This window comes from Salvia hispanica, chromosome 6 (assembly GCF_023119035.1).
Source record: "Salvia hispanica cultivar TCC Black 2014 chromosome 6, UniMelb_Shisp_WGS_1.0, whole genome shotgun sequence".
Taxonomy (NCBI): Eukaryota; Viridiplantae; Streptophyta; class Magnoliopsida; order Lamiales; family Lamiaceae; genus Salvia; species Salvia hispanica.
In genome coordinates, this window is record NC_062970.1 from 45,351,559 (window position 1) to 45,377,701 (window position 26,143).

General features: G+C 35.7%; 4 protein-coding genes across 9 annotated transcripts; 2 read left to right on the forward strand and 2 right to left on the reverse strand.

The window, feature by feature from the left end:
• The first annotated feature begins 585 nt into the window (after positions 1-585).
• Positions 586-5,241, forward strand: LOC125191830 (agamous-like MADS-box protein MADS1). The gene is made up of 9 exons (XM_048089253.1): positions 586-720; positions 834-1,063; positions 3,888-3,969; positions 4,273-4,334; positions 4,415-4,514; positions 4,594-4,635; positions 4,723-4,764; positions 4,866-5,032; positions 5,111-5,241. The coding sequence occupies exons 2-9, from the start codon at positions 855-857 to the stop codon at positions 5,112-5,114; spliced, it is 708 nt and encodes a 235-aa protein (XP_047945210.1). The 5' UTR covers positions 586-720; positions 834-854; the 3' UTR covers positions 5,115-5,241.
• A 108-nt stretch (positions 5,242-5,349) lies between these two features.
• On the reverse strand, positions 5,350-9,139 carry LOC125191829 (probable galacturonosyltransferase 15). Of its 3 annotated transcripts, none has more exons than XM_048089251.1 (6): positions 8,789-9,139; positions 8,631-8,674; positions 7,237-7,401; positions 6,405-6,983; positions 6,010-6,312; positions 5,350-5,915 (listed from the first exon to the last, which is right to left on the reverse strand). In XM_048089251.1, the coding sequence occupies exons 1-6, from the start codon at positions 8,973-8,975 to the stop codon at positions 5,631-5,633; spliced, it is 1,563 nt and encodes a 520-aa protein (XP_047945208.1). In that variant the 5' UTR covers positions 8,976-9,139; the 3' UTR covers positions 5,350-5,630. The 3 variants fall into 3 exon arrangements, with proteins under 3 accessions (XP_047945208.1, XP_047945206.1, XP_047945209.1); XM_048089249.1 differs by having other exon boundaries at positions 8,631-8,680; XM_048089252.1 differs by having other exon boundaries at positions 7,237-7,396; positions 8,789-8,882.
• Positions 9,140-13,116: 3,977 nt separating this feature from the next.
• LOC125194448 lies at positions 13,117-15,650 on the forward strand. Of its 2 annotated transcripts, XR_007171759.1 has the most exons (3): positions 13,117-13,249; positions 13,474-15,268; positions 15,357-15,650. XR_007171759.1 is itself a non-coding variant. In XM_048092674.1 (2 exons), exons 1-2 carry the CDS (start codon positions 13,240-13,242, stop codon positions 14,514-14,516), a joined length of 1,053 nt encoding a protein of 350 aa, XP_047948631.1. In that variant the 5' UTR covers positions 13,117-13,239; the 3' UTR covers positions 14,517-15,650. The 2 variants fall into 2 exon arrangements, 1 of the variants encoding a protein (XP_047948631.1); XM_048092674.1 differs by having other exon boundaries at positions 13,474-15,650.
• An 893-nt stretch (positions 15,651-16,543) lies between these two features.
• On the reverse strand, positions 16,544-19,058 carry LOC125194447 (vegetative cell wall protein gp1-like). 3 transcript variants are annotated; one of them, XM_048092673.1, is made up of 5 exons: positions 18,780-19,054; positions 18,199-18,678; positions 18,026-18,130; positions 17,302-17,842; positions 16,544-17,093 (listed from the first exon to the last, which is right to left on the reverse strand). In XM_048092673.1, exons 1-5 carry the CDS (start codon positions 18,934-18,936, stop codon positions 16,733-16,735), a joined length of 1,644 nt encoding a protein of 547 aa, XP_047948630.1. In that variant the 5' UTR covers positions 18,937-19,054; the 3' UTR covers positions 16,544-16,732. The 3 variants fall into 3 exon arrangements, with proteins under 3 accessions (XP_047948630.1, XP_047948629.1, XP_047948628.1); XM_048092672.1 differs by having other exon boundaries at positions 17,302-17,708; positions 17,892-18,130; XM_048092671.1 differs by having other exon boundaries at positions 17,302-18,130; positions 18,780-19,058.
• Positions 19,059-26,143: the final 7,085 nt, after the last annotated feature.

Below are 26,143 nucleotides of genomic sequence, written 5' to 3' on the forward strand. Positions count from 1 at the left end.
TATCCGCTTTCTGAAGGTGTTTGGTCGCTCAAAATTAAATTATCTCGAGATTTACTTGAGATTGAATGAGCCTGAGACTAAATATTATTACACAAGAAAGGCTAAGGCTCATAAGCTAAGACTAATCTTACATTGCATGCATTATCTTGAGATTAAGTATAGACCGATTCGAATAACATTCATAAGACTCAATCTTGTTTTATCCATCACATCGAACACCACCTGAAATAATTCACAATCCCAATTTCTGCAACTTTATTTGCTCGAGATTAATCTTGACATGGGGGAAGCCGCTAAAAATTCAATCTTGTTTTATCCATCAAATCGACCACAACCTAAAACAATTCAATCCTAATTCTCTAGATTAATAATGTCACACCGGGAAGACTAAGACTCAAGCCAAGACTAATCCGACCCGACATTACCCCAAAATTAGTACTCCACAATGTATCTACCCAACTGAACAACATTCACAAGATCCGATCGTGTTTAATCCATCAAACCAAACACGACCCGAAACAACTCAACCCCAATATACACTACTCTATCTTTTCACAAGTATAGAAAAGAAAAACAGTGAATATATCAAGGAAAAGGAGAGGCCTTGTTTCACCCTCTCCCTCATATCTTCTCTCTCCCACTCCCTCAAATTCCAAATTCCTCCCCTCTTCACCCACACATCTGCAAACTCACGCAACTCTCAGTAAAAATAAAATACAAGTAATTCCTCTTGCTTAGCTTATTTTGGATTCCTACAAATTTTTGGTGGCTCCATTCCCTAAACCACCCTATAATCTTGATCCACTTTTCACATCTGTTTTTGCTTATTTCAGCTTTACAAACCCCACCCCACCATGGCTCTTTGCAACCAAGAAAGCAAAAATGGGAGAGGCAAAATTGAGATCAAGAGAATTGAGAGCACCACCAATCGCCAAGTCACCTTCTGCAAACGCAGGAATGGCCTCCTCAAGAAGGCCTACGAGCTCTCCGTGCTCTGCGATGCCGAGGTCGCCCTCGTCGTCTTCTCCAGCCGCGGAAGGCTCTATGAGTACTCCAACAACAGGTCTCAATTTTATTTTATTTTAACTAATTTTGCCTTTTTTTTTATGATTTTCTTGCTAATTTGAGGTTTTTATGACTAGGGTTTCTTTAAATTTTGGGTCTTTAAATGTTGTTGTCTGATTTAGGTTGATTTGTCTTTTTTAAAGATTGGATTTTTTTTTAATTTGTTTCTTGTTTATGTGGTTCTTTCTCCTGTTTGATGATCTTCAAGATCTGTTTGGGATGGATGGAAATGGAAGTGTGTATAGTTAGTTACTTGCAATCTTGCAATAGTGAGTTTTAAAAAGTGAAATTTGAATCAAACAAAATGCAAGAAGTCAGGTAAGAAGATCTATGGAAATGTAAATCTTCTCTCTCTCTCTGTGCACATGTCATGATGTCAGCCCAATGTTGTCAAGTTCCCATTAGCTCATTTCCTAGTGACTGTTCCTTAATCCAATGTCATTTCATCGAATCATCAAGAAAGATCAATTTTTTAAACCTAATTAAAACCTAGATTTCTAGGGTTGATAATTCCCATCAAAGGGGCTTGCTTGAAACTCACAAGACAAGATGGATTTACAAATTTACCCTTGTGCACTTGCAAACACACTACGCACTAAGTGCTTCAGCCCCTACCAACGTAAAGATTCCTTTTTTATTCGTGTAGCATTGTCAAATTTTCGGTATTGTGTGTTAATCGTTGTGAATAAGCATCTTTCGTCACAACGAAATATAGGTTAATTTTGTCTTGAAATTCTAAACACGGAATTTAGAAATTTTTTTTGAGAACTTTAGGGTTTGAAATGGGTTTTCTTGTTTCATTTTTATCATAAACTGTCCTTTCATTACAAACCATAAAATTATGTGTGTTGAAGCTGAAAAAAGGTGCTTTCTTTTCTTGTATGCATAAATTTTCTTGAATTAGCCTTAAGGGAGAGAAAGAGATGAACCCAAATCGAAATGGAGAAAGGTCATTTAATATCATCCAAAACTAGTAATTAATTAATTAATTAAAGAATAAAACTTGGAAAAGGAAATGGGTTTTCTTCTCTGAACAGACAGGCCTGGAAACAACGCAGACAAACAAGACTTATTGTTATATAAAAACAGATTCTTGAGAATAAAAATCAAGTCTTTATTTTTTTAAAACTTGGTGAGGAGAGGAGCAATTTCGGGATTTTGAATGAATCGAGGCGGTTAAAGGGGTGTTTCCGGCGGGTATTAACCGCCGGTAGCAGACACGTGGCGGGATTCTATAGGGGAGAGGGTTGAGCCAATCATATTGTGGGATCTCGTGCCACCGTGGCAGGGGACAGCCAATCACTGCCTCGACGAAATTAAGGTTGCATGTGTGTGTTTTCACTGTGTTTTTTTTTTTGCTTTTCTGTGTTTTCACTGTGTGTTATTTGGGGTATTTAAAACGTTGAGTTAAACATTTGGAAAATTATTTGTAAACCTTACCAAATCGTAGGTTCACAAACTTTACCAAAGTATGATTTTAGGTCCGTGAACTTTGAAGATATCATTTTAGGTCCGTGAACTATAAGTTAATATCATTTGAGGTATTTTGAACTTTGACCGGACAAAAATGCCCTCAAAGCCTTCAAAGAGCAATTTGGACAATTCATTCGTCCCTCATCTTGCGTCAAAGATCTAGAGTCCAACAAATTTTTTTACTACTATTTAATTCAATTACCATCCAAATTTTTTTGGACTCTAGGTCTCTAACGCAAGATGAGTGGCGAAACAATTGTCCAAATTCCCTTTGAAGGCCTTAAGGGCATTTTTGTCCAAAAAAAGTTCAAAATACCTCAAATGATATTAACTTGTAGTTGACGGACCTGCAATGATATTTTTAAAGTTCACGGACCTAAAATGATATTTTGGCAAAGTTCGTGGACCTAAAAAGATGTTCCCTCTTTCAAAAAATCATGAAATCATGAACTAACCCTCCTATGATCCTATTTTCTTAGTTAAGAGTACTCAAATTTTTTATTCTTATTGTGTCTCTTTATCAAAGTTGTACAATGTGTATGCCATCAACACTCACATAGAATTGTTTTTTATTTGTATAATTCATCGAATTTCATTACTTTGTGTGAATCGTTGTGAAAAATTCCATATCGTCACAACGAAACATAGAAACGTATATTTTTTTTAAAGGTTTTTGAATTCAATTTTTTTTATATATAGACTCAATCAAATGAGCTTTTTAAAGGTGATTAGTTCATGTATGCTTGTAGTAGCAAGCTAACACAGTGACACATATAGTCATTGACTAGAGCTATAGAAAGAGATTCTTGCTTAAAAGTTTATTGATTGATTTATTTAGAAGTCTTATGTATACTTATTTGGAAATTTGTGACGCAAAACAACAGCAGATCCCTTGACCCAGTGAGGAAGCAACCTTCAAATTTAAGAATATGTATGGCTGAAATTACTGAATGAGACTTGATTGATTGAAAGGGTCGCAGAGAATAATTTACCAATATTATTTGTTTTGAGTATATTCATGTATATTAACTTGAATATTAATTGCATGTACTTTGTGTTGAATATAAAATTTGAGAGAATGTGTAGAAATTGATAAGTAGTTTGGAGATTTTTGAATAATAATGTGTAATGGAATTTTGTGAGATTATATCGATTTAGACATTATATATATGAAGAAATGATAATTTGAATATGGCTTCTTTACTGAATTGTATCCCAAAATCTTAAATAGTAACCACTGAAATTTATATTATGCAAATTACTGAGTTTTAACACAAGTAATTTACTTTATAGGAAGTTTATATTATGTGAATAAATTTATATTTTGAAGTAAAATTTTTTGGTTGCAGTGTTAGGGCAACTATTGATAGGTACAAGAAAGCAACTGCTGATTCTACAAGTGCTGTGTCTACATCCGAGGCTAACACCCAGGCAAGTTATAACTAATTAGTGCTATTGCAATAAAATTAGTGTCTTTATTAATTCAAGACTTTATAAAATTAGTTTTTAAGATTGTTTGGCTAAGTTAATAGGCTCTATTAATGAGTTTAAATATGGTTTTAAACCTCACTTATGGAAAATGGAGAGAATGATATAATTCTTTAATCAAAAAACCCCCATTTCATCATCCAATCTTTGATTCATTTCCTACTTCAAAATGACATTTTCTTGAGTGGTAGTGTATTAGTGAACTTATTAGATACCTATGTTATTTGATTTTCAATTGATCAACAGTTTTACCAGCAAGAAGCCAACAAACTGCGCAGACAAATAAGAGATATGCAGGCTTCAAACAGGTTGATTAGCAACATCTTTCTTTTTCATGTTTATCAAAATATGAATTGTGTAAGAAATAAATATTTATCTGTTGGTGTAGACAAATGATGGGAGAGGGAGTGACCAGTTTGCCACTGAAGGATCTCAAGAGCATGGAAGGCAAAGTGGAGAGAGCCATAAGCCGAATTCGCGCCAAGAAAGTAAATCGAATCAACTCTACAATCTTCGGACAAGAGAAGCTATATGTATATATAGTTAACTGTTGATGTTTTTGTGCAGAATGAGTTGCTGTTTGCTGAGATAGAGCTCATGCAGAGGAGGGTAAACTAATTAACAAATTTTCTCTGCTTTTTCTTGATTGATAACTCGAGTTAAACTTACATGATTGATTAACTAATGATGTATCAGGAGATAGAGCTGCACAACGCTAACATGTTTCTTCGATCGAAGGTTACTACATATATATATATATATGTCTCCGTGTGTGTCTGTGTTTCGAATAATGATGATAAGTAGATTGGAAATGGTGACTATGTTTTTTGTTGGTGCAGATAGCTGAGAGTGAGAGAGCACAGCAGCAGATGAGTCTGATGCCGGCCGAAGCTGAATACAATGAGCCCATGACTTCTCAACCTTACGATCTCCGAAGCTTCCTTCCCATGAATCTCATGGAACCACCCTCCTACACCCGATCTGACCAAACCCCGCTCCAACTCGTGTATGATCCTCTCTCCCCTCCCCATTCTTGCTTCTTTACTATGGTTTTTCGTTAACTATTTCATGTTCATGTCTGCAGCTAAAAATCTCGGAGATGGATGACGCTGTAATTTCCTATATATATCTATAGTTTTGTGGAAGTGATGATGATCTTAAGTTAGGGGCTGACCAGCAGATTTCTATGTAAAACACTCACTACATTTGAACTTATTAGTATGATGTTCTTGTTGTGGTATTAGTCCTAAAAAAATATGTATATATATATATGAACTAACAATATGATTAGCAACAAAATATGCAAAAATATAAAAGCAGGACTTCAAATAGGAGAGTAACAATATTGATATTGTATGTGTAGATGAAGCTACAAAATAATATATGGTTGTATTAACATATTCTACATCCCTACTCATGCTGTGTAGGTTAGATATTTAAGCTATACACACACATATATAATATATAGAGATATGTCGCGGCTAGCGTCTCCTATATATACATATATATGTGTTATTATCAACAGAGGAGCAATGCCTGAAAAGAGACTGAAGGCTCGACCTTCTTCCCTCTGCCTCAAACAACTCCTATAAGTAGCGACCCTCTCAGCTCGCTATTCCACATTTTCTAATATGATGATTCGATGAATTTATGTGCCTAGTCCACAGATCTCTTACCTCTGATGACCCGATTTCGAGCCATGGCTTTGCCGGTCCACTAAAATGCACAACAGCTGCAGTTTCTAGCATGTGCTTGTCTAGTCGTGGGTACCGGTGCCCCAAACCAGCTATGTGCCATGAAGGATCAATAGGGTGCACGTGATTTTCGAAGGCAAGTAAGGCGGGTGGAAGTACTCCCGGATGCCATAGTTCAAAACCAGAATTGAGGCTCTGCATAAAAAAGAAAATCGTATTACTAGAAATCTTCTAGTAATTAATCGTCTGTATTTTCTAGTGACATTAACACCAACAAAAGCATGCTTACAAGTTTAAGCCATTGATGATAAACTGCAGTGATATTGCTATTCCTCCATCTTTGTAGATCAAAAACATTTACCCCATAAAGCCATCCGCAACGATTTTTGTCCGAAAGAGACGATATGATTGGATTCGTAAAATTGAAATAATCATTGTACTTTCTTCCCGGACAGCAGTCCGTTCCACACCATGAATCAACAACTGCAGCCACAGCTTTCTGGTTGAGATTCAAGTCCCATAGGGACGATATGTCACGTTGTACTACGACATCATGGTCCAGGAACACAACTTTATTCAGATCAGGAAACAGCTGTAAAGATCAATAAATATGAGAAAACGGACATCCATTCATCATTTAGCTGAAGGCTATACTCACAAACAGTAATTCATTCGAAAAACTACCTCGGGTAGATAAATACGGAGGTGATTTAAGAGGGAGACGGAGCTGGGACTTAAGGCATCCAGCTTGTGATGATTTCCATTCCCATATTCGAGATCCTCCTTCAGACTTCGGAAATTGTGATTCCAGATCTGGTGATGAATTTCTAGCATCTCCTTAACAGCTACATTCACCTCATGAGGCCACTCGTATTGATGCAAGCCCTTGACTTCAACAACAGCAGAATCGACTGTGTTTACTGAAAACCACGCATGCATTGAAGTGTACGTCTTCTTATCAGTGACCACATGGAAGACCAGTTTATCGGGATTGCTTGATGTTTTGAGAGTGGAGGAAATAACAACAGAGGCAGCGAGGATGTTGTCACTTAAAAGAACAACATGATGAAACGAAGGGTCTGTGAGGCGGTGAATGTATTGAGGCAGAGGAAATCGAGAACGCGCTGCAGCATTGACAGCATACTCCTCCGCCATTTCAAGTGAAAGACAATGAAGGCCCTTGGGCACACTATGAGCAGCTAAATGCCAATACATAGATTCATGCCATTGAGCTGTTTTTACCATGTGTTCCATCTTCGCAATCTGCGCTAGGATAAATAACTAATGTTCAAATCCATCATTTAAAATATAGATGAAATAATGCCACTGATTTATTCAACTTCATAATCCTAAAGAATTACTAATATTCAAGTCTGTCCATCTTTGCAATTTATGATAGGATAAAGAATTAATGTTCTAGTATCCATTTTCATGTCTAGCAAGCAATAAATCTCAGCAACCTCTCAAGAACTAAAGAGTAAATTAAAGAAATGCCAAGATTATTAAGGTAAATTACCATGGCCTTGGTCTTGAAAGCGAAGGCTTTTAAGTCCTGTCTGTTTAAAGACATGTCCTTTACAAGATCCTGGAATGAAACCGGTTCAGAACTTGAACCATCAACTATGCCAATTCCACCACCATCAGTGGCCTCCAGCAAGGCCCTCACCAGCTCTTCTCTGAGCTTTTTTGGCATTATTAGAGCAGATAATTGTAAGCATAGGAACATAATCATGTAATTTTCCTATAAACTTTAGTAATTACTAGTAAAATTTTGCAAGAGACTACATCAATATCAAAATCAAGTGGTATGTGACAGTACAGTATGTCATGTGTTGATGAATGAAAATAGTTGCCGACAGTCTAGTTACTGCTGATTCAATAACTCAAAACACAGAACAATAATTATAGTAATTCAATAATTTGTTGACTATTCAAAATAAACGTTTTTCCTACTCTAGTTTGTTCACTTTTCTCAATGGGGACAGATTAAAATTTCCTCCATTAATGTTCACAATAAGTTGGGCTGTTTACATATAAGGCAGAGACAAAATATTGGTCTGGTCTCTCATGTCAGCTGTAAATCACCCAAGAAAAAGGAAGTATAACTTTTATTTCACTTTTGATAAAAAAAAAATAATAATTCAATTATTCAGTTACATTATTAGAAAATGGATTTTGAATCAAATAATTCAATTCATTTATTCAGCTAGTACAATAATAAAAACAAAGGCAAAATATTGGTCTGGTCACTCATGTCAGCTGTTAATCAACCAATAATTTCTCAAGGAAGTCTAACATTAACATAGCAAACATTTAGTAGTATTTCACTATTTTTGATAAAAGTAGTAGACATGCCCACGGTTTGTAAACCGGCGGTTCCGGTTCAGAACCGCCGGTTCCGGTTTTAGGAAATGTGGAACCTGAACCGAACCGTGAGGCTATTTCACGGTTTTGGTTTCGGTTCGAAAACCGGCGGTTCTGGTTCTGGTTTTGGTTGGAACCGCCGGTTTTCTGGCGATTTTTTTTCGGTTTTTCACGGTTCCGAACCGCCGGTTTCCGGCAGTTTTTCGCGGTTCCGGCTCGGTTTCACGGTTTTCTGACTGTTTTTCACAGTTCTGGTAAGGAACACGGTTTCGGTTCGTAAAATTTGAAACCGAAACCCGCCCACGGTTCAAAATATGGCGGTTGCGGTTCAAGAAAAAAGTCACGGTTTCGGTTCGGAACCGGCGGTTACGATTCCGCGGTTAACCACCGGAACCGAAAACCTTAGGCATCTCTAGTAATACTCAATTCATTTTATTCAGTAACAATATTAGAAAATGGATTTCAAATCAAGTAACACTAATAAAACCACAAACAGGAGAAAAGTTAATTAATTATTTATTTATTAATTTATCAACAGAAACTTACCAAGGCAGCGTCACTCCCGCCAAAAAACCGCCATGTGAGGCAACCTGAAGCTTCACACTACCGAATTTACAATTTTACCCCCGAAAAACACAAAATTGCAAATCTGAACAAATCGAATCAGTGTGTGTGTGTGTGTGAAAGAGAGTGAGAGAGATTACCGATAGGGGAAGAGCATAGGGCGGCGGATTCGAGGACCAGAAGAGCAGACCTAACAAAAAGGAAGGGCAAAAGTAGGCCGGCGAGCAGCCTAATCGTGCGGTGAGACAATCGGCGCTTACTCGACTTCATCCGCCGGAAAACGCCGGAAAACGACTTAATCCCGGTCGCCGATATGTAGAGCTTCATCGCGCGATCTCTGATTGCCGCCGCTTCTTCTCGATAACCGATTGCATCGCAGGGATCAGCTGAGCTTCAATTTGAGGTTAGGATTGATTGCGAAATCGAAACGAAAATTGCATTTGCGGAAGCAATTGGTGAGTTAGTTGCTGCTTCAATGGAGCTCTGCTGCATTGAAGTTCATGAATATGCTTCGCAATAAGCGTATGCTATATATATAGAGTGATTTAGAGAGAAACGTCTTTATCAACTAAATTAGTTTTATTTACCTAACTTAATATCCTAAAATTTTGAGATTATAAACCAATAAAAATAAATTATTAAAAAGTCTATAATAATATTTTAAATCATACGATGTTGTTTTATATGAATAGAGAAAGTGGTTTAATATACATGTGATTTCACCATAAAAAAAATAGATATAGGATGTGGTTTGTGTTAAAACGACAACTCTTCTTAAAGTAACACCGTGATACCACTTAGACAGCAATATTATAAATGCTACACAGCATTATTCAATATGCTAGACAGCAATATTGATGTCCAAAAAAAATGATATATAGTGTACAACATATTGCTAACCGTCTTTTTCATAATTTTTTTTTTTTTGCCATGTGGCAGCTTATTATTCGTCCATGTGTACGTACAAATGATTGACTAGGAATGGTGGTATGATGTTATTTTAAGAGGTGGTGGCACCCTAACACTCCCCGTGCTTATGAAAAAAAATCAAATTTTCAATTTTTTTTAATAAATCAGAATTTAATAAATTTTATGATTTTTACATCAATTTGCCGTATTCTAATAACTCAAACCTTAAATGGCTCAAACCATTAATCTAGTGATTAAAGGTGAATATCCATTGCATTGCATTTAATTTAGTCAAATATATGAAGGGAAGTCGTTATTAATCACCTCAACTACCAATATTTAATTGTACTCGAGAACATCCCTTTCATTTTCTCCTATTCTTGTTTTTATTCCCTTATGGATATACCAATAGTAATACTATTTTTTTTTTTGCGTTCATGGAAATCTACAGTCATTTCTTTAATTATCTGACAAAATTGAAATAAATGGCATATAAAAAAATAATTTCGTGTGTCCCTATCAATTAATTATATCAAGTAAAAGAAATACTAGTGTATATAGCCTAACATTATTTGTAAATTTGTAATGCAACTGTTTAACGCTCAAGTGTTTAACACACATCATTGCTACATTACTACTATTCCATTACCATATTAATATACAACAACATAATAAGATAAATTATCAAAAAAAAAAAATTGTTAAATTATAGTTCGTCATGCACTTTTAAAAATAGACTGGAATAACGTAAAGTTTTCACATTGTAACCCGACCATAGGCCACTTCTGTGAAAAACTATTTATAATATAGTATTATACTAAGAAATATTGTCACTATAATATACTCCCTCCGTCCCCGATTAGGAGTCATCATTTGACCGGGCACGGGTTTTAAGAAATGTAAAGAAAAGTTGGTTGAAAAAGTTAGTGAAATGTGAGACCTATTTTTTTATATTGATTTTATAATAAAATGAGAGTGAATTGAGTTAGTGGAATGTGGGATATATTTACTATTTATGGTAAAAATGAAGTGTGATTCTTAATTGGGGACGGATTGAAATAGAAATGTGTGACTCTTAATCGGGGACGGAGGGAGTAAAACAAGTATGAAATCTAATATTTCATGTATATACATGTTCTACGTTTTATACATGACCTCTACTATATCTCAATCCTATGTATACATATTTTATAGTTTGAAACACACCTTCAAATAACTCTACATAATTTAAAATATGTGAACTTCCTATCGACAACAAATTACGAATAGAAAATCAAAATATTTTGTCATGAAAAATAAAACATAAAATTCATAGTTTGTTGTAAGACTGATTTTCATGAAAAAGACCAGAATTTAACTAAAATAAATTAATGATTTTCTCAACAATTTACTCTTCAATTTTTGTGAACGCTATATTAAATTTTTGTTGATTTTTTTTTAATTTTTTTGACGGTGGGTGTATTATTGAAAAAGATGGAGGAAAAATTCAACGATGCTTGACAATAAAGTCACAAATTCTTATCATATGAAATGGAAACACATCTTATCATAAGTACTATTCAAATGTCATATTTCATTTATATTGCAAGCCTTCGACGTATGTCATTTTCAAATATATTGTATACTAACAACTAACAAGCTATCTATTATATACTAGTACATCGACGAAGATAAATGATAAATAAATTGTGTGGAGCAAATGCACCTTTTTCTTAGTTTTTGCCTACTTTAATATAAACAGGAAACACATGCTACTTGGGCCATCTATAATGATAATCTTTATTGATTTGCAATCATTGGTGCTACGTGTTGCAAATGCAAATATTCATTATTATTTGAGTTGCAAAGCATTACATACACACACACTTATAATATCAATCCATCAATTTTTTGTTTGTGTTTAAAGATCACATGTATTGTTGAAGATCTATTTATGCATCTTAACTTGGTTTTCAATGTACAAGTTGCATAACCACCTCTTTAAAAGTCTTTTTGAAGATATGATGTGCGAAATTCTAATATAATAGTCTCTCCATTCACGATTAAAAGGCTTACTTTAACTCTTTATACAATTTTTTAGAAATGTGAAAGAAAAATTGTTGCAAAAAATTAGTAAGAATATTTTTAAATTCTAATATAATTTCCTTTAATTAGTGGAACATGAACCCTACTTTTATATACTTCGTTAATTTTATAATAAAAAAATGAGTTAGAATAAGTTAGTAGAATGTGCGATTGATTTACCAAAATTAGTGAAAGACAAACGAGACAAATAATTGCAGAAGAATGCGAGTATAAAGATTTAGTTGAGTGTTTGGAAGTCCTGAAATGGCAAAATAGAATATTATTTCATGGTCGGTAGGAGTACGAGAGCTCCTTCGAGTTGATAAGGATTTGTTTAGCCCACGTGTAATACCGATGCATGTTTAAACTAGACCCGCCTATTTGCCATGGAATTGGACCATCTGTTATAGTTTTTGAAAACCGTAATGGCCTCTCATGGACTGAACCAGAAGCGGCATACTCAGGTATATAGTGGTCTAGTTTAAGGCGAAAACAGCTAATTCGGGGTACTCAACTAGAGCAGTAATCCAGTAATCAAGATGTTCTTATATAGGTCTATATTTTCCCAAATTGAAGCAAGATAGTGAAAGCCCCTCAATCTATAAAATAACATAAAACTTGATTTCAGAAAGGTGGTGTAGGAGATCCGCTCCGAAAGAAATATGATCACCAGCAAAAGAAATCATCAGTTTTTACAGAAATTTAAAGCAACAAAGACGATTCAAAGTGAGCAAATAGAACAAGAACCCTAACTCAAGATTCAATTTTTTTGGGAACTGAAACCAAAATCAAGTCATCACTAGCTTCCTAGCATTTTTTTTTATTAAAACGAATTCAATTAAAGGTTAAATAATACCATACATATAACATTACGACTCCCCAATAACATAAATTAGGTCAGAGACTCATTCAACAAAAAAAAACCATAAGCTTCAAATCACAAATAAAAAATCTTGAAGCTTTTGATGGCATGTAAGAAACAACACTCATATGTTCAAATCATAGAAAAATCATCCGAGTTCAACTAGTTTCCCTGAAGATCAGCTTCTTCGAATCAAGTTCATCAATTAAAGAAATTTTCCCACATTCAAAGATCATATTTTTATCAAAAGGGAAATAATTTTGATTTGTAAATGTGTAATCAGGGGAGAATGTGGAACAATAAAAGGGAAAAATGGAAATTTTATATACTATCAAAATCATCAAGATTAATAACGATTACTTGACTAATTATTTTTAGTTTAGACTTTATTTTCTAATAAAAGTTGACAGATGATTATTTGCCAATAAGAATAGAACACGTGCGATTTATTTATTCATGCATTAATTTACTTTCCCTCCGTCCGCGAATAGGAGTCCCATTTTTCCATTTTAATCTATTTGTGAACACCGTTACTAAATGGTAATAAGGTCCCACCTTCATTCCACTTACTTTTTTCACATTTCTTAAAATTCATGCCGCCAAAGAATGAGACTCTGGACACGGAGGGAGTAATAAAGATTCACATTTGAGCCGGAATTAAGGTAGATGTTGACAAGAATTCCACCGTAGTAGCCGAAATCAGAGAAGAAAATATCTTGATTCCGATATCCAAGGTTCCCCTTTTCAATTCTCTTAATGCTTCTAGGTAATTGCAATTACAAACTTACTTCTCTTCAATCTAATTTGATTTCGTTTCAGTTCTATTTTGATCGCCCAAAGATTTGACCGTTATGCAATTGCCAATTTCAATTTTAGTATTGGTGTTATGATGTTGCAATGGCTCTTTGTGGGCTTCGTTTGTTTTACATTCTTTTCATGTTTATTAGGATGTTAGTTGTGAAAAAAATGGTGCCTTTTATGTTTTTGCAGCTATGTTTGGGCGTGGAAATAGAAGGGGAACAAAAAAGATTGAGTCTTCAGTATTCTTTGCATTGCTGATTTTAGTAATAGTTGCATTGGTGCTTTTCTTTGGAAAGAATGGTGATTTTAGTAATAAGTCCACTTTGATGCCTGACCTCAGTAGCCAAAAATGGAGTAGCTTCGACTCGCTGGTTCGATTGGATCCAACCGTTGAATTGAGGAATGGGACTGATTTGATCTGGCAGATTCCTGATTCATCCCAGGCTGTTCTCTTCTTGGCTCATGGCTGTAGCGGCCGAGCAGCTAATTTCTGGGATAGGTCCCCTAAGTGTCCGGATTGCGTTGGTTTACCCGAAGAGAGGCTCATTGTGCTTCATGCTTTGGCTAGAAAGTTTGCTGTATTTGCCATATCGAGTAAAGGTGTATGCTGGTCGCTAGGGGAGGAGCGGGGTGTCGTTAAAAGTATGATCCAGTGGTGGATTTCTGAGAAGAAGATGGATAAGCTGCCTATCTATGCAATGGGAGCCTCCTCTGGTGGATACTTTGTCTCTGCTCTCGCTGCAGAGTTTCAGTTTAGGGCTATCGTGTTGATGATCGCTGAAGGGGTGTTTAGTCATTTGGATATAAGGAAGAACTATCCAGCTACGCTCTTTGTCCACATGCCTAAAGATGAAAAACGGAACGGGAAGATTGAGAAGTATCTAGTGGTGATGAGGGACAAGGGTATCCATGTTGCAGAAGTTAGATGTATGGAGTTCCCTTTGACGCCTCAGTTTTTTGCCAATAGAATTCCGGGTCTTAGTCTGAACTTGTCAGAGAAGTTGTTCGATGTTTTTCAGGAGAAGGGCTTTATTGACGGGAACGGTTACATGAGGGATGATGGGCGTGTGATACCGTGGAAAACAGCAATCGAGGAGAGGAATATTATTCTCCCGAAGAAGTCATTGGTCAATCATATTCAGGAGGAAATGAATCTCGCATTTGCTTATCATGAAATGACTAGCTTGCAGTCTCAGGAAATCCTCGACTGGTTTGATTCTCATAAGAGATGACGAGCAGTTAACCTTATTACCAGACTCCGATTCCTCTTTCCACAAATGTGATTACAGCTTGGGAGTTCACAGCATAAATCTAGCAGATTTGATCAGTCTACCAATTTTGGTGAGTTGTGAAAGCCAGAGTTCTACACAGTTTAGTATGAAGCTGTGCAGATTGCAACTGTCAAGGACAGTTTTTCTCGTTTTACCAGATATGGCGGAGTTGTCTTGTTTATAGAAATCCTTACAACTAACTTATGAAAAACCACATTGTATTGTTGGCCAATTAGCACATAATTTGCTGACCACCATCAATTTGCAATCATTTAAAGCTATTACCAAATGAGTTGTTCGCTGCAGTTGTCTACGATACCTGCTTTACTCGTTTGATCCATGAAGTTGATATTGACATAAATAAACCAAGTACATGTGCTTATGCCTACATTGTGGTTTCTTTACAATGGGATTTCTAAATATCTCTGAGGGGCCACAGCTATTTCTTTCTTTAGCAGAAGGCTCACCAGAAATTTCCGGAGTCATTGAGTAGCATTGTTTTGTTGTGTTGATGGTAAACACTTAAAGATTGAAACTTTATGGTTTTTTTCACTGCTACAAGAGTTGGCAAAATAACTCTCGAATATGCTCCATGTAACACATAAATGGGTGGGAAAATCACATTCCCGGATCGACTTCCTTGTTCGATACATTGCATAATCTTCTGTCTCTTAACTCCATCACTTCTTTCATCCTCGAGTTCATGGAAAAAGGTATACTTAAGAAGAAACTGCTTCATATTGCTTACAAACCTCAAAATTCTCTTTAAACTGTTAGTTTCTACGAGGTTTTGTTTTGCAGGATTCGATGAACTAAATTGGATGCCTCATGAAGACCAACATGTCAACCAGCATCATCCGGTTCCGAATTAGGTGATGTTGCATTAATGATGCTGTTGACTGAATCATGAGCTAAACTATACTGCCTGAATTTATTTTCAAGCTCCTAGGCATAACATTTAGAGCTGGGTTTACCACTTGCATAATAGTTCATCATCACAGGTGAATAGTGAATGCTACTATGATATAACTACAGGATGGACTTATCTGTTTTTCGACTTTATGATAGATCTTGTAACATCACGTTGCGCTTTCATTGCCTTGTTTAATGCATCAAAGTGTACGTGTTCACTATTTATTGAATGTGTTTGTACATGACCGTAGTTTTCTGGCAGGAATCCAATGTTTTACTCATACTGAAGAAATAGGATATTGTTTAGGAATCCTTCTTTTTTTGCCTAGCTAATCAATCCCTCATTCCCATCTAAAGTGACTCGTTTTTCCTTTTTGGGACGTCCCACTTAAAGTGATATGATTCCTAAAATGGAAGCATCGCTTTCTCTACTTTGTTCTCGCTTCACTTACCTCACAAAAACTGCATAAAATCACATCCTGAGCATGAAATGGTCCATCAGTAGTTAAAGATGCTGAAAGTTCAGATGCATTTTTTTTCATTTATATTTGTTTATCTATTGCTAGTATTAATAAGGGTTTTTGGCTTTTTAAAGCAAAACCTTTCCCCGAATTTCGGTTTTTCCCATGAACTATGAGATTTGTTTTTAAAACCACGAACTTTCATTTCGTTAGGATTTTCCCCCGGCGGGTCAACGACGAAACCCGGGTTGTCTACATGTCAATTTTAATCTTATTTGTCACTAAATTGATTACTTGGATCCTATTTGGCACAATAATACATACAATCACAATTATTACATAACAAATGACAACTTTTGAATAAACAAAACACAACTTTAACGTTTTGAATTATGCTATTCGTGTCGAAAATGTGCTATTCGGGTCGGGTTGGGAAAATCCTAACGAAATGAAAGTTCTTGGTTTTAAAAACAAATCTCATAGTTCATGGGAAAAACCGGAATTCGGGGAAAGGTTTTGGTTTAAAAAGCCAAAAACCCTATTAATAAATCAATCTAATAATAATGGATAATGCTACTCTGTTCCTATGTATCTTTGTCATTCTGATTCTACAAATTGAGTAAAAATAATTGAAAATAGCAAGTTTAGGAAACAGCTCCACCACATTAATTTTCTAATATTGCAGTATAACTAAAGTACTAATAAACATAATATTACACCTCAAACAAGTGAAAGTAGCACACACAACACACATCAAGTTGTACCATAAACAATACTATGGTGTTTTTGTTTCCTTTTACAAGCTCAGGGGCTCATTCTACCCTCATTGGCCATCTTGAAGAGCTTCGCCTGAGCTCCCGCGGCCTGGTTCGAGCTCAGTCCTCGAACGAAACTATCTCTGACCTGGTTGGTAGTGTAGGGGAACCTCGTGTTGGCCATGGAGTTCAGCAGAGCAGCCGTGCCTTCCCTGTAGAGTGCTCCGAAACCGTCTGTGCGAGTGTTGGAGAGAGCCTCGAGTAAGTTCATGTTTGCCCCCGTGATTGGTGGGGTACCGTTGCCGATACCTATACCTGTACCAGTACCAGTACTGCCTCCGAACGCACTTCCCACGGTTCCGAGCCAGCCGAATAAGCCCCATATTAGCTGGGGGTGATTCCTCCAGTAGCTGCAATTTAGGCAAAGTGCAAAACAGTGAGTGATAAAATAATTACATTTCACTTTGACTGTTTTTAATGATTACATCTCACATTTTACTAACTCAATTCACCCGCATTTCTTTGTTAAATTATTATGTAAAAGTGGCACGATTAACGGTGAAATGAAGGAGTAACATTTTGGTAATGTAGTGCTTTCATTTGAACCATGGTACTTACTTGCATGTGAAAGGTGGGGAGTTTGGATCAAACGAGAATGGAGGCGATGGCACCGTGATGCCCGGTGTGGTCGGGGTCCCTGGGTCGATCGGAGTGCTTGGTGGCGTCCCATAGGTTGGCGTCGGAGTGTAGGGTGTGGTAGGGGTCCCTGTGCTCGGTGGCGTCCCATATGTTGGCGTCGGAGTGTAGGGTGTGGTAGGGGTCCCCGGGTCGATCGGAGTGCTCGGTGGTGTCCCATAGGTTGGCGTCGGAGTGTAGGGTGTAGTAGGGGTCCCCGGGTCGATCGGAGTGCTCGGTGGTGTCCCATAGGTTGGCGTCGGAGTGTAGGGTGTAGTAGGGGTCCCCGGGTCGATCGGAGTGCTCGGTGGTGTCCCATAGGTTGGCGTCGGAGTGTAAGGTGTGGTGGGCGTTGGGGTGGACGGCGTTGTGGGAGTCGGGGTGTAAGGCGTGGTGGGGGTTGGAGTGGAGGGGGTCGGGGTGTAAGGCGTGGTAGGAGTTGGGGTGGGGTCGGTTGGTGGAGGGGAATGGTAGTATCCTCCTCCTCCGGAAGGGGGTGGAGTGGAGTGGGTCGGAGTGTAAGGTGTGGTAGGGGTTGGAGTGGTGGGCGTTGTGGGAGTCGGGGTGTAAGGCGTGGTCGGGGTTGGAGTGGAGGGGGTCGGGGTGTAAGGCGTGGTAGGAGTTGGGGTGGGGTCGGTTGGTGGAGGGGAATGGTAGTATCCTCCTCCTCCGGAAGGGGGTGGAGTGTGGTGGCCGCCTCCGCTTGGGGGGTTGCCACAGTAAGCAGGCGGCGTGCCTCCATGGGACGGTGGCGAGCCGTGTGGGGGAGTAACTGTGACAAAGAAAATGCAAATGTTAGCTCATGAGAGCGAAAACGACCGAGAGAGAGAGAGAATGTACCTGCAGGAGGAGGTTGTGCATTGGGGTCCGGGGTGTGAGGCGGGTTATAAGGCGTGGTCGGGGTTGGAGTGGAGGGAGTCGGTGTGTAAGGCGTTGTGGGAGTTGGGGTGGGATCAGTTGGTGGAGGGTTGTGTCCGGCTCCGCTTGGGGGGTTGCCACAGTAATTGGTAGGTGGAGGTTGTGCACTGGGGTCGGGGGTGGTAGGCGTTGTAGGAGTCGGGGTGTAAGGCGTGGTGGGGGTTGGAGTGGTGGGCGTTGTGGGAGTCGGGGTGTAAGGCGTGGTGGGGGTTGGAGTGGAGGGGGTCGGGGTGTAAGGCGTTGTAGGAGTCGGGGTAGGGTCCGTTGGCGGAGGGGAATGGTTGTGTCCTGAAGGCGTTGAAGGATGGTGGCCGTGGCTGTGGCCGTGTCTGTTTGGGGGGTTGTTTCCACAGTTGTTGGGAGGTGTTCCGTGAGACGGTGGCGAGCTGTGTGGCGGACTAACTGTGACAACAAAGTGCAAATGTCATCTCATTATACTAAAATTGTGACATCACTTATTCAGTCGGTTTACCAATCGAGTAAGAGGTGTTACAAGTCTGTACCTGTAGGAGGAGTAGGTGCATTGGGGTCGGGGGTGTAGTAGGTCTTCTGATCATCGAAGTGTTCGGGTCTGGAAACGACGTGGACGACCAAGTTTAGCGAAAGCAGTGCAGCAAAAGCAGCCCATAGGAAGGCGCGCCTACCCTTCCTCGCCTCCATATTCGTGGAGCCGAGAAAAAGAAGAGGAAGAAGGAGAAGAAGAAAGAAGAGAGTGTTGGTGTTGAGAAAGGGAGGGGAATGAGTGTTGTATTTAAAGAGAGAGCAGAGAGAGTGAAGTAAATATCAGCAGGTGTGGTTAGCTGTGTTTCTTCTGTATTTAACCACACTCTCATTTAAATCTTGCAGTGTGTATTTATCATCATTTTTGCATGACATTACACATCCAATTCTTTTAGATTGAATCCACCATTTTCAGCTAACTGACTTATTACATGCTTTTCTCTAACGCCACGTGCTGTTTCTGAAGCCCCCACTATAATTCAGGCAAGAAATGAGGAGACAACGACCTAAGTCTTTGAGCTACTAACTTTCTTTCTTCTTTTTCTTCTCTTTGTTATGATTTCTGAATTAGCTTATGGGTTGATAAAAATAGCAAAGAACTAATCATAGTAAAAAAAAATATATATATATAGATTTTTTGGTATATCATAATTTTTTATTACTATATGTTATGATGGAGAGTGCTATATTGCTAACTCAATTCTTAATTGCTAACTATAACTCAATAATAGCCATTAGATATTCAAATTAAAGGCCTAGATCATCAACCACAAAATGTCAATACGATAAAAAAAAAACGTCAATAAAGCTATAGAATTAATTCCAATAAAAATCAATAGGGGTATTAATGTCAAATTAGTTATAACTAACTTTTAAAAGAAATCCCAAAACTTTAAATTCATATAGCATATATCAAATTAAAGATAATTTTATAAGGATTCCAACGATATACTATGTGCATATGTTCCGACGTCAAAATTTGAAAAAAAAAATCTAGAATTTTCGTATTTTTCGTACACAGGTTAATGTCAATGCAGATAAGATAATATGTCAATATAAAGCATATACAATGTCAATCCTAAATTTGTGTTGACATTCTCAAAGCATTGTGTTGATATTTTCGAAACACTATATTGACATTTTCATCCAAAACCCTAATTTGGCGTTTTTTTTTTATCTTTTTCGATTTAATTAATAAAAACGAAAATTACACGTGGCAAATTGTAGATCACACGTTTTAAAAATCCACGTGGCTTTAAATTAGTTGTAGTTAGCAATTAAATGATGAGTTAGCAATTGATCACTCCCCATGTTATGATACTTTATCGAAAGATCTCTGTAAAATAATGGTATAAACTTTTATATACTATGGTATAACGAAAATTTCGGTACACACCATATGTCGTGTATTGTAATTCATGACATATGGTGTCTCTATACCGCCATCAATGTACACTGTAGCAAAATTTTGTGTTCTGTAAAATTCCGGTAATTCCAAACTTTGGTACGACATTACCGAAAAGGTAGTATGATACCAGTATTGAAAGTTGTCATACTAAAAATTTGGTTTATCAAAAATTTCGATAAGGTAAAAGTATTATTTTAGTCATACCAAATTTTCAGTAGAATATAACAATTTCGGTGCGGTATATCATACCGGCCACTCCTAGGCTATTATTGTTGTGCTTAATTTAAGATGCCAATTACCTAAATGACAAAATAAAATTAAAATATTATATAAAAGTTGTGGTTTTAGATTTTTTTCGGGGGTGCATTGTTAGCTAGTATACATAATAATTCTATAATAGTAATACTAAAAGAATTTTTTTTTGTAGTACAATTGCCGTTAGTGATATATAGCTTTTGTTTTTCATATACAAAAGTGCAAAACCATGATTATAACTAGGACACTCTAATTAAAGTCTAATTATGATTAATAAACCATGCTAACTATAAATTTAAATCCTAACTAGGAATTAATGAGCCCTAATTGAGATGTATGCATCACATATCAACCAGAAAGTCAAATCTTCATTGGTGGTAATTAACTAGGCCAACTGAGAAGAAATTCTATATATTGATTGAATAAAAAGGGAAATGATATTGGATTACAACACTATTAAATGAAGGTTGATATATAAAATTAAGAAGCAAATCGACATAAATAATTCAATTTAGGAAATTATTTAACATATCTAATATGATTGGGTATTAATTAAAAGAATTTTGTTATAAAAAACCCAAATTTAGAATGGAATAAACCTTAAATCTAAAACACTGCCATCCATGATATTTAAATCGTGCATGTAATTTAAAAACATTGATTCTGACATTTGGCGACATGGTTAGACTCTGAGAGGAGGCATGGCAGTCGATAATGAAATTTATTGGAAATTAAACATTGTAAATTTGGTAGATGCGATTGAAAAATTAGAATTCATGTGCATATATTTTTCAAAATACTGCAATGAAATATTATTGAAATATATTATTTTATTTATTTTCTTGGATTTTGTAGATTAAAAATTAAATAATCTAAATTGAATAAAAAAATGAATTTAAAAAAAATCGAATCAATCTAAAAATCTAAAAAGTTCGAATCAAATACTATAATACTTCCTCCATCCCGTTCTAAGTTTGAAAATTTTTAAAGTTCATCAAAATTATCATACTTAGTAACTTAGAAATGTTTTAATAAAATAAAAATTTGAGCTTGGTGCCGACTACAAATTTGTTGACTAGGTGCAGTGAACTGCAGGGTGCACCGACGACCTCAGAATTAAATTTGAAAAAAAAAAATCAAATCAAAACAGATCAAAAAAAGTTGCACATGAAAATTAGAATTGATTCAAAGTAAATGCAATTTCAGAGAAGTAGGTGAAAATATGATGAAATTGATCTGGCACATTAAATTGGGTTGATAAATGAGGACCAACATCTAAAGTGGAGTACTACTTTTAAAAATAGATTAATTTGTGGCCTTCTTTTTTACTAATTTGTTTGTAAATTGAAGAAGTATAGTGTTTGTATTCAGAGCCATGCTGTTTTCCTCTGTGTATTTATGAATTCTAAACTCAGAATTTCCACACAATAATTTGTGTGTGAGAGAGCGCTCTGTCTATACGAATATATTTGCATTTTAAGTGAAGTAATTATAAAAAAAATTTGCATTTTAAGCGGGTAATATAAGTTGATAACGTTAATCGTTAAAATTCTTAATATCTTATCCCGCATCGACTTGGTAACGATCCTAGCTCACCTATAAAAGTATGGATAACCCTCCTCCTTATAAACCTTTTAAGGGGTGAGTGGTCCATTTCTAATATGGTATTAGAGCGGACCCAAGTCGATTCTCTTACCTACCCACGTGATGGAAGTCTGATGTGTCATTCCGGCCCACACGTCAGGAGGCGTGTTAAAATTCTCAATATCTTGTCCCACATCGATGTGTCATTCCGGCCCACATATGAAGGGGCGTGTTAAAATTTTTAATATCTTGTCTAATATCGACTTGGTAACGATCCTAGTTCACCTATAAAAGTAATTGGTTTAGATATGAATCTCTCTCTCTCATGTGGTGAAACTTCCAACAATTTATTTATTTAATGGATGTGCGTTGATAAATGATAATTATCCCAACAATTTAATGGTTTAACACTAATGGAATTAAATTGAACAATGTTTAAATTATGATGTTGAAACTGATGTTCAAGGAGTTCAATAAATTTGTCCTGCTCCCAGTTGATAATGATGGTAAAACAATTAAGACATACTACGACTTTTGAAATTTGTAGTCACGTCATGATCTATCCATCACTATCAAAAAATAATATCTCAAGTTTCTCTTATTTGGAAAATTTGTAAATAATCATCTTACGTTGTTTTAAATATAATACTACCTCCGTCCCGTATTAACCGTCACATTTACTTTCTGCACCCATTTTGTAAAAATAAAAATAAATAGTTAAAATCGAAAAATAGTAAAATAAGAGAGAGTGCTTAATTAAGATCTTTGTCACATTAACTGTCATATTTACTTTTCTGCATCCATTCAAAGTGTGTTTAGTTCATTTGAAATAAATTGTAAGTGTAATAAACTAAAACGCTCTTATAATAAACTTTGTGTTTTCATTTTAAAATTCCTTATTTTGATTTAGTAAGTAAGATCAGTTCTCTAGTTATGCAATAAAGAGCCGTGGTTGTAATTAAGAGTTCAATGATTAGTATTAATTAATTTCATGCTTTGTCTAATTATTGCTATCCGTGAAGAATCATCAGGTATTCAGCATGCTTGTTTTATCAAATTTCATACATTAAATGACAATTATGCCTACCAATTTGTCTAATAAAAGCCCCTATTATTTGCAAATGTCTTCGTTTGGGCTAATCTACTAATTAGGGCTTCAATTTAATTTGTTTGTACTGTACTATGTTTGAACTATTCCTAGAGAATAAAATCAATTATATTCTTGGACTTGGACCATGATTTGATCTTGATTCTTATTTCCTTTTCTAACAAGATTATTATAAGAACTCTAAATACGAGTAGATCAATTATTTGTACATGGTATAATTAAGAACTCTTATTTGTACTATACAATTTTATTCTCTTCACTTTTCTTTTAACATTAATTCTCTAACCAAACAGAAATGTTTGAGCTATCTTTGGTCGGATGTATTAATTTTTTTCTTCATATATTGGCGAAGATCATTAACTTTTTGGGATGGAATACTGTTTTAATCGAGATTGAGAAGAAGGAAGATTTGTTTGCAAATCTTCCGGAAGATATAAAGAGAGACGTCGTCGGACGACTATCACTTGGAAGTGTTCTAAAGTGCAGGTATGTTTGTACATCATGGCGCGATCTGATCGAGGGGGTTGAATTTGCGACTTTGTATTTTCCGAAACCAGGTTTAGCTTTCTCTTCGTATCAAGCCTATCAGGTCCATGGTGTTAAGAAGAAGCTATTTTTCGACTTTTGCATGGTTCACTCTTTCAATAAAAAACCATATAATGATATAAGTTGTAGTGTCGTGATTGATTCAGTTAATAGTTTGATTCTTGTGAAGGATAAATGTCCTAATTTGCTTTTTGTGTGCAATCCAATTACTCTTGAATATGTGGAGCTTCCTTTCCAGCCTACATGTGATGGAATATTTGGATTTGGATTAAGCAAATTAAGTGAGCAATATAAGATTTTATACGTTAGTAGATCTATGTCATGTCATGTATGCACTCTTGGAGAAGAGTCTTGGAGAAGCATCTCAAAAGCAGCACCAGGTGTGCCTTTACTAAATCACGATATTGCTGCATTTTTTAACGGAAATCTTCATTGGTTGGCATCTGATGTCGGGGAAGAGAATACATTTATTTGTTGCTTTGACCTTGAAACTGAGCTGTTTACAAGCTTTTCTCTTCCTCCCCGTGCTTGTGGTAGCGACATACTTTGCGAATATCGGCTATCTGTTTTGGAGGGTCGGCTATGTTTATGTGATACTTATAATAGTGACAATTTCGTTATTTGGTTGATGAACAGCTACAGAGATGAGAATTCCTGGGTAAAGGAATATACCTTTAGGAAACCTATAGATGGAGGTATTATTTGGCAATCCGCTGATAATTTAGGGTAACGTGTTTGGCCACTCAAAGTTTTGGAAAATGGTGATTTGTTGTCGGTGTTCAATAATAATAGTATGGTCTTTACATACTCCAAAAAGACCGAGCATCTTGAGCCACTTGGTTTTGTTTTTCGATCTCCATATAATTTTTCCAACATCGCCATTTATACCCCAAGTTTTCGTTCACTCAAAGCCATGGGGATTCACAATGTTGGATCATTGACATCATTATATCATTATAGTCCTACTAGTGTCTTTGAACGACGACGACAATGGTTATCCAAAATCGCCAATCGTGTTCCGAAATTATCATGTTTCGGCATTTGGTAATTTTTAGGCAATATTATTGTGTACTTTTATATATAGATTCTTGGAGTACTATTTTTTTTGTATGTTCTTATTTCATTAAATCTAATTTCAATTATCCTCCATAGAATGATTTATTTTTCTGATGTCTCTATAATATATCACCATTTGTTGTTTAAATATATTTTAGCAAATACATATTAAACTAAGCTTTGGATGAGATTTCGAAATTTCTTTCGTGTATTGTAGTGATTTTATATTATAACTACAATTTTTGGTAAAATGTAATTATTATTTAATTAGTTACATTTGAAAATTTGAAAAATTTGTCAGTTACAAGTATCATTATACTCCAAACAATATCAACCATGATATATAAATCAAAGCCCAACTTTCTAGCAATCAAACTTTTACAATTTTATCTTATTGTTGATAAACTGATAAAATAACAAATAAATCTCGTCTTTCTTCTTTCTCCATCATTATTTGTAATTAAAAACTACTCATATTTTTGTAAAATCAAAATGAAACTTAAACACATTTTAAATAAAAAAAAATACTACTGGTTTATTTCAGACTAACACCAATAGAATTAAATTTGATAATGTTTAAATTATGATTTTGAAAATGATGTTTAAGGGGTTTAATGAATTTCGTATCTCCCTGTTGATAATGTGGTGAAACAATTAAGTTAATCCCAGGCTACTTTTGAAATTTGTATACATGTCATATCGATCCATCACTTTCGAAAAATAATCTCTCAAGTCTCTCTTATTTAGAAAATTTGTATGATAATTATCTTACGTTGTTTTAAGTACATACTATACTCTTATATTAATTATGTAAGAAGGCCCAATAAATAGATGAATCAATGTTTACAAAAATGACTCTTTTAGTAATAAAATAAAGTAAAATTAGTTAATGTGGGTATGAAGGTTACGGTGAATAATATTTTGTTATATATATGAGGATCAACAATTTAAAGGAAAGTTTTCCATATTTTAAGATAATAAATATATTTAAATTTATATTATATATATATATATATATATATATTCCATAAGTTAATTTCCATTATTAGGTTCTTGCCATATAGGAAAAATGCCTCATAAAAACGAGAAAAAATTCAGTGGACCATCCATCCCACGTAGGCATGATGAGTTGGTGTGCCCAACAAATAATTATTTGACAAGTAGAACTCTATAAAAGTTAATATTCCAACTATACATAATTATACATGGAAACTGTAAATCAGCATTCAATGAGTATTACACTAAATTATGGAAAATTTTCCAAAATATTTTGAACCTTTTTAAATATTCTCAACTACATATTGAATCTAATGGGAATAATATTTGCGTACACATAATAATACATGTGTTTTGCATTTTTATTTTATAGTTTTAAAATATTCTTACATTTTTATATGCTATTAAAAAAA